We start from the raw sequence: 9710 nt of genomic DNA, 5'->3' as shown, positions 1-9710 counted from the left end.
GGGACCTTGAGATTCGAGACCAGCATTAACTATCCCAGAGAACAAGGCTCTGGACTTCCAAAGCCCAATAAAATCAAACATACAAGAAAATTAATGGTTTCACCTCCCTTACCTCACTGCGAAATAACAAATCTCTTGCAGAATAGACAAAGCTCAGGGCAATTTAGAAGCTAGCTCGTGGAGATGTGATAAAACATGATTTTTTTTCCCCCTGATAAACCGGAAGATGGCAAAGAGAAAAGCAAAGTGCTGCGTTCCCGCCTTACCAAATCTGCCCCCAAATGTGAAGGGCAGTCTGTGCAAATAACTCAGAATTAGCAGGCAGCAAAATGGCAATGAAAGGCGTGGGATTATTAGCCTTAGAAAGAAACACACTGTCTTATCTGGCAAGAGATCCGTATAAGATCAGGTGTTGAGACTTTGTGTTATAACATTCGGTTTACCTGTATTGCCCCCAAACCAAAAAAAAAAAAAAACCCATTGCCGTCCGAGTTGATTCCAACTCATGGTGACCTCATGTGTTAGAGAGTAGAACTGAGCTCCATAGGGTTTCCCAGGCTGTAATCTTTACGAAAGCAGATCACTAGGACTTGCTTCCGCAGCACTGCTGGGTGGGTTCGAACAGCCAACCTTTCGGTTAGTCGCCGAGATCAAACCATTTGCGCCACCCAGAGACCTTATGGTATTCCCCCATTCTCTCCTAATTCACACTCTAGAACTTCTAAACCCCATAACAGTTTTCCTATCTGTTGCAGAAAAGGAATGGTGTTCTTTTCCAGCTAGCTGGGCACAGCAGCCCCTCCTCGCCTGCAGCAGAAGCAGTAGCCCAGCCCTGTCCACTCTTTCACTCACCCTGTTAGCACAAGGCCTGCTGCAGAGTCCTGAGCCCCAGGCAGGAGGCCGACAGGTTCTCCTGGGCCCTTATCTGGAGAAGCAGGCACTCTGTCGGGGCGGGTGACTCGGGATGCGGCTTCACCGCAGAAGCAGGAGGGGCTGAATCCCAGGGCCAGTTTACAGTCTACAAAGTGAAGTCAGGAAGAAGCACCTGGTGCTGATACATCTTTACACTGAGGGTGGGGACGCGGGCCACGCGGGCACACTTAACCCAGATTTGGAAATGCCTTTGTTTAGTTTTAATTGCCCAAAGCACATCTTCTGGTGAAAGTTAGAAATGGGCTTGTAAATTCCCCATAGGCACTGAGGATGCTTCCCCGCTCATGGCCAGCAGGGGTCACCCTCCTCCGTGCCATTGCCATCCCAGCCTCTGGAGTTGGGCCTCTAGCTAGTTAACTGACCTCCCCTCACAGAGCTCAGTAGCTGCCCCCACGTTCACACTCCTGTGTTGGCCTCTCCAATAAATGACAGTCCAACATTCAGCCATCTAGACCTGACATCAGCAAACTTTTTCTATAGACGACCAAGCTGTAAATATTTTATGCTTTGTGGGCCACAGGGTCTCTGTATCTACTTGACTCTGTCATTAATAGCACAAAAGCAGCCAGAGGTGACGTGTAAATGAATGAGCGTGACTGTGTTCCAATAAAACGATTTATGAGTCCTGAAGTTTGAATTTCATATGATTTTCACATCACGAAATAATTTGGTTTTTACCCCAACCTATTAAAAGCATAAAAATCAGTCTCAGCTCCCAGCTGTGCAGAAACAAGCCGCTGGCTGGGTTTGGCCCGCAGACTGTAGTTCTTTAACCCCTGAGGTGGGCTCTTATCTCTTCGGTGCTGGATGTCAGCGGAGTGAGTGTCTCCGTGGGACTGGGCCGAACCAGGATGGTGCTGGCTTAGAAAACAAGTCCGAAGCTGGGCCCCTTTCCTCTGACAAAACCCACACCTATGTTTTCTAACTAAGGACAAGGAAAACCTCGGGACCGGTAAGCTGGGAAGTCCCACCCGACGCGTGATCACAGAGGTCGGAAGCGGGTCTGAGAGGAACAGCACAGACAAGTGCCATACACAGTGATGATAGATGACCTGTCACAGAGAGAGTGCTCTGAGCAGGTCATGCGAAATGGTGAGGGTCCACTGGGAACGGTGCCGCCGACACTAGGGAGCAGCGTTCCCTGGGGGACAGTGACAAGTGGAGTAAATGAGACATCTGCACGTCCCTGCCCACGCTCACCTTCACAGAACTGGGACTGAATAAAAGCAGGTTCATCTTGGGACTGAGGGAAGGATAGAGAGAGACAGTTAGAGCCCTGCTCTGGCCTCTTGTCTCCTGCTCCTTGGCATGCTGAGTACCAGCTTACTGCAGACTTCCTATTTCAGAGCCCTAAGGGGAAGGGGCCCTTTCCAGAGCCAGGGAGTGAAAACTTACAGGGAATTATTAGAGGAGGGGGGTGTTCAGTGTTTCTACTCGTTTCTAGAACCGTTTGTGAAATGCCACACGCCCTGCCCCAGCATGAGCATGCGTTCCTGGGATGGGCTGGAGTTTTGCACAGCCGACAGCTCTGAGTTCTTGGGGCGGGGCGGGGGCAGCAAGGCCAGCGGCATTGTGGGTAAGTGCTGGCCAGACACTAAACTTTCCACCTTGGCCAGTGAGAGTATGGAAGGCTCCTGGCCTTGGGGTTTGGTAGCAGAGAAGTTAGAGGGTGGGTGTTGGCAATCCAAAGATCATACATACTTACTGTGCAAATTGGCATTTGGGTCCCTCAGGGCAGAAGCCAGCTAAGTAGTTGATACACATCACTCTGTGAACATGGCGGTATTTGCACAGGGGACCTGCTGGGGAAAGAGGAAACAACCAGAAGATCTGCTCTAGGATGAGGAGAAACACGTGAAAAAGTCCACGGGGAAGGGTATGGACGGTCAGACCTTACCCGTTGCTGTCAACTCATAGCAACCCTATAGGACAGAGTAGAACTGCCCCTAGGGTTTCCAAGACTGTAAATCTTTTACAGAAGCACATTGCCCCATCTTTCTCCCGTGGAGCGGCTGGTGGGTTCCAACTGCCGACCTTTCAGATAGCAGCCAAGAACTTACCCACTGTGCCATCAGGGTTCATAGGCTACCACTTAATTAAATAAAATTTTCTTAAAAATCAGTTGCTGTCAAGTCAGTTCTGACTAATGGCAACCCTACTTGTGTCAGAGTAGAACTGTGCTCCACAGGGTTTTCAATGGCTGTGCTGTGATCTTTTAGAAGCAGGTCACCAGGCCTTTCTTCCCAGGTGCCTCTGGGTGAATTCAAACCACTAACCTTTTGTTTATACCACCCAAGGACTCCTTACCCACTTAAAAAACCAAACCCATTGCCATGGAGCTGATTCAGCTTCCTGCCCTTTCCATCCTGTCCTGCAGCACCACCTCCTAGCCACCTGACTCAGATGGGAAAGGGAACCTCGGAAGTGTCAGGGAGGTGTCAGCTGGCCAATCCTGATGTAGGCAGGAATGGAGGTGTCGCTCCAACATGCTCCATGGCTTGGAGGACCTATATCAGTGTGGACCATTGTTTGACTTATTTATTTATCTCTAGAAGGCATAGAAGGAACCCTGGTGATGCAATGGTTAAGCACTCAGCTGCTGACCGGAAAGTTGACAGTTCAAACCCACCCAGTGGCTCCGTGGGAGAAAGACCTGGCCATCTGCTCCCGTAAAGATTATAGCCTAGGAAACCCTATGGGGCAGTCCTACTCTGTCATATAGGATGGCTAAGAGTCAGAATCAACTTGACGGCACCCAGCAACAACAGAAGGTATACCAAAAACCAAACCCATTGCCATCGAGTCAATTCTGACTCATAGCGACTCTATAGGACTGAGTAGAACTGCCCCGTAGGGTTTCCAAGGCCGTAATCCTTACAGAAGCAAACTACCACATCTCTCTCCCACAGAGTGGCTGGTGGGTTTGAACCACTGACATTTCGGTTTGCAGTCAAGCGCTTAACCACTGCGCCACCGGGGCCCCTTAACAGATGGTCTAGTTGAGAAAAAGCTCCCTCACTTACAGTCCTCCTTCAGCACCCCTTCCCCACCCCGACACCAGCACTGCGAATAGCTCAGTAAGAACAACGCACTTGAAGACTCAGGAGAGGACAGGCCAGGGTGCCTACAGCACAGGGGTTCTGACGAGGGACCACCCCTGCATGTGGCTGGCAGTAACGGGGCAGGCAGAATGTGTAAGCGAAACTCAGGGCACGCCCAGACGAGTCAGAGGAATGGAGAAGAGAGGAGCTGAGTGTCGACCCTTGTCGCAGCGGCGACGGTTGTCGGGGTGGCGGAGACAGTAACCAATGTCACAACTCTTACAGAGAAGTGGGGCCAGGAGGGTCACTCTGAGGAGTTGAACCTCGGCTTCAGTCCCAGGAGTTTATTTTATAGTCAATACAGCAAACAGTGAAGCAAATAACAGAACAATGGGCTTTGGGTGAGTAACAATAAGTTTCGGGCAAGGGAGGAGGAATTCAGGTAAACAAGCCAATCAGTAATGGGTTTGGAAAAACAAGTCTCAACATGTTGGGGACAAGTCTCAACATGTTGTGCAGCATAGAGGACTTTATACACCCATATTTTAATGGCACATATCCCCACAGACCCTGGGTAGACCCTATGCTTCATAGGGACTCTCCATCTGATTCCCCAGCAGCTCACTGAGGCGGGGCATTTCCCTGATGTCCTAAGTGAGGAAACCAGCTCACAGCAGTGAGGTCATTTGTTCAAGGTCACACAGCCAATCCGCACTGAGCTAGGATTCGAACCCACGTAATCCTGTGCCAAAGAGCCCATCTTGCCCTACAGCAGGCTGCCTTGCACCGTATCACAGCATTTTTTTTTTCCATTGGAGCATGAGCCTTGGGGGACCACAGAAAGGCTGTCTGTTGGGATTTCAACTCAGGGGGCAGACCCAACAGATCCTCATCAGGAAAACTCCCTCCCCTGCCAGGAGCCCCCAACCCTGATCACCTGTACCCCCGATGCACCCTTCCAGCCAAGTCCTCACCGTTCTTGCAGAAACCTTGATCATACCAAGGACAGTCTCGGGTCTTGGAAGCTGGCTTCACATGGAGGAAGGGACACTCCTTATTATTGCAATCACCTGAAATGACACCATTCTTTGTTCATAAGGGGGCTTATTTGTGTGTGTGTATGTGTGTTAAAATATACAGTGAAACCTGTGAGAGCCGAACTCGATGGGACTGCCTTGTTTTTCTGGGTCTCTCGAGTTTTCCGCCTTTAGGGTGCAATCTTATTACTTTCCTGCCACTCTCTGTTAAGGATCCTACCTTGTTTTAGTGAGTGGGTTTTCCTTCTCTGACAGGTTGCTGCCTTATACAGGTTCCGGCTTTCGCAGTTTTTACTGTGCATCACCAAAAATTTGCTGTTTTGACCAGTCTTCAGTGTACAATTCAGTGACATAAGTAGGCTCATCTTTATGGCACTTTCCCCCGCCCGCCACAAACTGGATTAGCCCCTCACATCTAAGCCGCTTGCTTTCCTACTGGTCTTCAGCAGCTTTTTGAAAACAGCAAGGTCATTATAACCCTTCCTGCAATCTAAGAAGGACGGATCCTGGTAATACTGTGCTAAGCAGGGCATGGGTATGAATACACACATCTGGAAGAGTTGGGGCAGGGCCAGATATCCAGAAGGGACTGGAATAGAAGGCGGTGGAGGCTACCAGAGATAAGGCGACAAGGAGAGACCGGGGAGACCTGGAGCTGGCAGCTAGAGACCCAAGAAGAGATCAGACACTGAGTGGAGATATTACCGGGTGCTCTCATTCAAGCCCTCTCCTCGTCTCTTCTGTGGAAGCGACACCACTTCCAGAGCCTGAGGGAGCAGTTCTGGCTGGTCGAAATGCCAAGAAGAACAGGGCACTTACTTCAAGGTTGGCACAAGGATAAAAACAGGTACTACAGAGGGACACCTGTGGTTACCCTCAGCCTCTGCTGTAATCTGTCTATGGATCAGACCAAGACTCTTGTTGAGCTTGTCTGCAGGAGCCAGCCCTGTGGGCACAGGTTTCTTAGAAGGGGTTGTAAGAGCCCTCTGATTTCCCAGAGTTAAGGACCCACGGCTCTAAAGGAGGCGTGGGAGAAGATCCAGGCCACTTTTCACCTCACTCAGGTAGAGAATTTGTGACTATTCCCGATTTTATCTTCCTTACATTTCAATAATTCAGTGCTTTTCAGAGCTGAAAGGAACTTCGTAAAATATCTGCTTGAGTGGTTTTCAGACTACTCCAAAGAGACCTATTTTATGCACTGAGCTTCTGTAAAGCAAGGTTTCATCTGAAGAACAGAACCACTGCTTCCTAAGAGTTTAAAACCGCTGTTCCCTTCCAGCCTTCTCGTTTCACAAATGAAGACCCAGGTGCTCCGAGAGGGGAGATGCTCAGAGGGGAGATGTCTCCATCTGTTTTCACCCTGGCTTCCTCAGACTGTTGAAGGGTCGGATTGCTCATCACCAGTGAACAACACTTGATGGAGTGCTAACTCTGGGCTTGAGCCTTCTAGGAAATCAAAGGACATCACCCCCCGGGGGCTAGGTCAACATTTGATAGATGGAGATGAGAAGTCTGCTGTGCAGTGGGGTTGCTTGTCTGCCCTAGACTGGATGCACGTGTCAGCATTCTCCCACGGCCAGCAGGTGGCACCAGCTCTTCACCCTGCAGTCCTCCTCTTGCAGAGACGCCCAAATACTGCTTTCAAGAGCACGTCCCAGGAACAGCACGAAATACCGTGGACTTCCTAGCCTCCTTTCAACTGCCCTTTCCCACTCCCATACTCCCAGCAATACTTTTTTTTTTTAATAAAGCACTTTACTGCCAATAAGAGTAGACCTGTCCTCCATAGGGTTTTCAATGGCTGATTTTTCAGAAGATCACCAGATCTTTTTTCCAAGGCACGTCTAGGAGGACTCAAACCACCAGCCTTTTGGTTAGCAGCCAAGCACTTTAATCCTTTGCACCATCCAGGGATGCCAATAAGAATGATACTGAGTAGCATCTAGGGTCTTAAAAGCTTGTGGGCCGCTATCTAAGATACTCCATTGGTCCCACCCCGTCTGGAGCAAGGAAGAATGAAGAATACCAAAGACACAAGGGAAAGATTAGTCCAAAGGACTAATGGACCACAACTACCACAGCCTCCACCAGACTGAGTCCAGCACAACTAGATGGTACCCAGCTACCGCTACTGACTGCGCTGACAAGGATCACAATAGAGAGTCCCAGACAGAGCTGGAGATACATGTAGAACAAAATTCCAACTCACAAAAAAAGACTAGACTTACTGGTCTGATAGAGATTGGAGAAACCCCAAGAGTATGGCCCCCGGCCACCATTTTAACTTAGTGTTGAAGTCACTCCCGAGGTTCACCCTTCAACCAAAGATTAGACAGGCCCATAAAACAAATAGTAATACACATGGCTCAACCATGTATATGAGACTAAATGGGCACACCAGCCCAGGAACAAGAAAGAGAAGGCAGGAGGGGACAGGAAAGCTAGATGAATAGAAATGGGGAACCCCAGGTCAAGAAGTGGAGAGTGTTGACACGTCATGGGGTTGGCAACCAATGTCACAAAACAATACATATATTAATTGCTTAATGAGAAACTAATTTGCTCTGTAAACCTTCACCTAAAGCACGATTTTAAAAAAAGCAGAAAAAGAATGATACTGACTTTGATATATTGGAAAGAGATATTCATTCATATGTTCTAAGGACAAAAACATAGACTATGTGTTGTAATCATGGGTTTATGCTAATCTGAGTAATTTCAGGGCAGAAGGGAGCTTGGTCCGATTCCTGTTTCCATGCCCAGCACAGTACCCAATGCCCAAATGCAAAGCAACCAAGGTTTATTAAAGGAGTAAAGAAGTGGCCGAGTTTTAAGCAATGAGCAAGGGGAGCTGGTCTCCAGATAAACTTGTCTTTTCTTTAAAGGAAAACGCAGGCGGTTCGTGAACTGCCAGGAGGGCCCTCACCTCCAAGGAACAGGCAGGAAACAGATTTTTGACCTGGGAGGTGCTCATGCTGGCTTAGAGGATGCTTTGGCTTCTTCCCACATACCTGGGACCCACCCCACCTGCTTGTAACCACTAAGGAGGGGCAGCTGCCTGCGGGCCCCTGAAGCAGCTCCAGCCACATTTTGAAGCTGCGCCTCCTGAGTCAATGGCATCATGGGGGATTTTCCCTGCTGTCTCCCTCCAGGCCACACTTTCCAGAACACAAAACTGCTGGATGAGATCATCCTTAAGGCTTCTTCCAGCTCCAAGAAGCACTGAGCTATAGAGTTTCGTTGGGGAGGAAGAGATCTGAAACACATTCACAGGTTCCATTCTTGCGAGGTACCTCCAGGTGGACTCGAACTTCCAGTCTTGCAGTTAGCAACCGAGCACGTTAACCGTTTGCACCACCTAAGCCCTCTGATTCCATTCTTAAAGGAGGTGGAAATAGACCCTTGGATGACAAAAGAGGGGCTTGAGACCGGAAGGGAGGTGAGATGTCCAGCAGTTCCCAGAGTGTGGTACACAAGCTAATGTAGGGGTGGTACTTCTCAACCTCCTGGTTCTACATTTACAGTTACCTTTTGCTTCCGACAAACGATGCTAGTTTTCCATTGAGGGAAGCAATGTTAAGTTTTCATCTAGAATAAGAGTTAAAAATACCAAGTTGGTTGAAACAGCGTACAGTGGTACAGGTGGTTTGTGGGTGCACAGGTGGTTTGTGGGTGCACAGGTGGTTTGTGGGTACCACAATGTCAGCACATTGTAAGCGTGGGTCTCGGGGGCCCATATAAGATGCACGAAGCTGGGCCCTGGGCCTGAGAGATTGCCTGTTCGGGGTTCGCTTCTCCAGTCAGTGTGGGGTGATTAGCCGGCAGGGAACACTTCTGTCTTTGATTCCAACCCCACCCTCTCCTTCCCTTGGGGGTGACGGATGTGCCTGATCCTGTGGGGCAGGAATCGCAGAGCACAGGCCCATTCTTTCTGGGGGTTTGGAGAAGCAGGCCCCTGAGGCTCAGACTCGGCCTTGTCAGCCCCCTGGGGGCCCCCCATTTCCAGGCTGCCTACCCCACTACCTCGGGCCGAAGGGCCTTACCGAACTTGGAGTAGAAGTAGCACTCGGGCATCCTGGCCAGGTCGTACTGGTGCAGGAACTTGCACTGGTCGCCCTTCTTGCACAGCCCCCGCAGCCAGTGTTTGCACACCACCGTCTTCCCGCCGCTGTCATGCCGGAAGGGGCAGCGCTTACCTGGAGACACCAGAGCACCCGCTGGGAGGCCCCACTCCCCCTTTGAGGGGGTTCCCGGGAGCCCTCCTCTGTCCCCTCCCCAAGCTCCTAGTGGTGGTTGTAAGTCAGCCGCCGACTCATTGTGACCCCATGCACAACGGAGCGAAGTGCTGCCTAGTCCTGTGCCTTGGAAGTAGATTGCCAGGTCTTTCTTCCTAGTCCTCCTTAGTCTTAGACTATTCTGCATCACAGCAACACACAAGCCTCCGGTGACGAACGGTGGCTGCACATGAGCTGCCCTGGCTGAGAATGGAGTCCAGGTCTCCAGCACGGAAGGTGAGACTCTACCACTGAACCAATGCCTCCTGAGCCCCCGGTAGGGGCTGGAACTGGGGGCTGGAGGCGGCATGAAGAACATGCTGTATTCTTAGACAGCTGTTCCCACCACACCTTTGCCCAGACATTTCTCCCTGCCCACATGCACCTCATCAGCAAGTCCCACCTGTCCCTTCTCTGAGTGG

The 9710-nt window shown here is 50.2% G+C and overlaps 1 protein-coding gene across 1 annotated transcript in view; it reads right to left on the bottom strand.

Moving 5' to 3' along the window:
- Positions 1-2013: 2013 nt before the first annotated feature.
- CPSF4L (cleavage and polyadenylation specific factor 4 like) overlaps positions 2014-9710 on the bottom strand; it is a 53094-nt gene continuing 45397 nt past the window's right edge. Inside the window, exons 3-6 of the mRNA XM_012554906.1 lie at positions 9058-9210; positions 4949-5044; positions 2639-2732; positions 2014-2176 (exon numbers count right to left, since the gene is read on the bottom strand). Of these exons, the coding sequence (XP_012410360.1) occupies positions 2014-2176; positions 2639-2732; positions 4949-5044; positions 9058-9210 (506 nt within the window). The remainder of the gene's footprint in view (positions 2177-2638; positions 2733-4948; positions 5045-9057; positions 9211-9710) is intronic.

Source organism: Trichechus manatus, unplaced genomic scaffold (assembly GCF_000243295.1).
Source record: "Trichechus manatus latirostris isolate Lorelei unplaced genomic scaffold, TriManLat1.0 scaffold00028, whole genome shotgun sequence".
NCBI lineage: Eukaryota > Metazoa > Chordata > Mammalia > Sirenia > Trichechidae > Trichechus > Trichechus manatus.
Note: the sequence above shows the minus strand (reverse complement) of the source record. Positions and strands in the feature narration are given on the sequence as shown.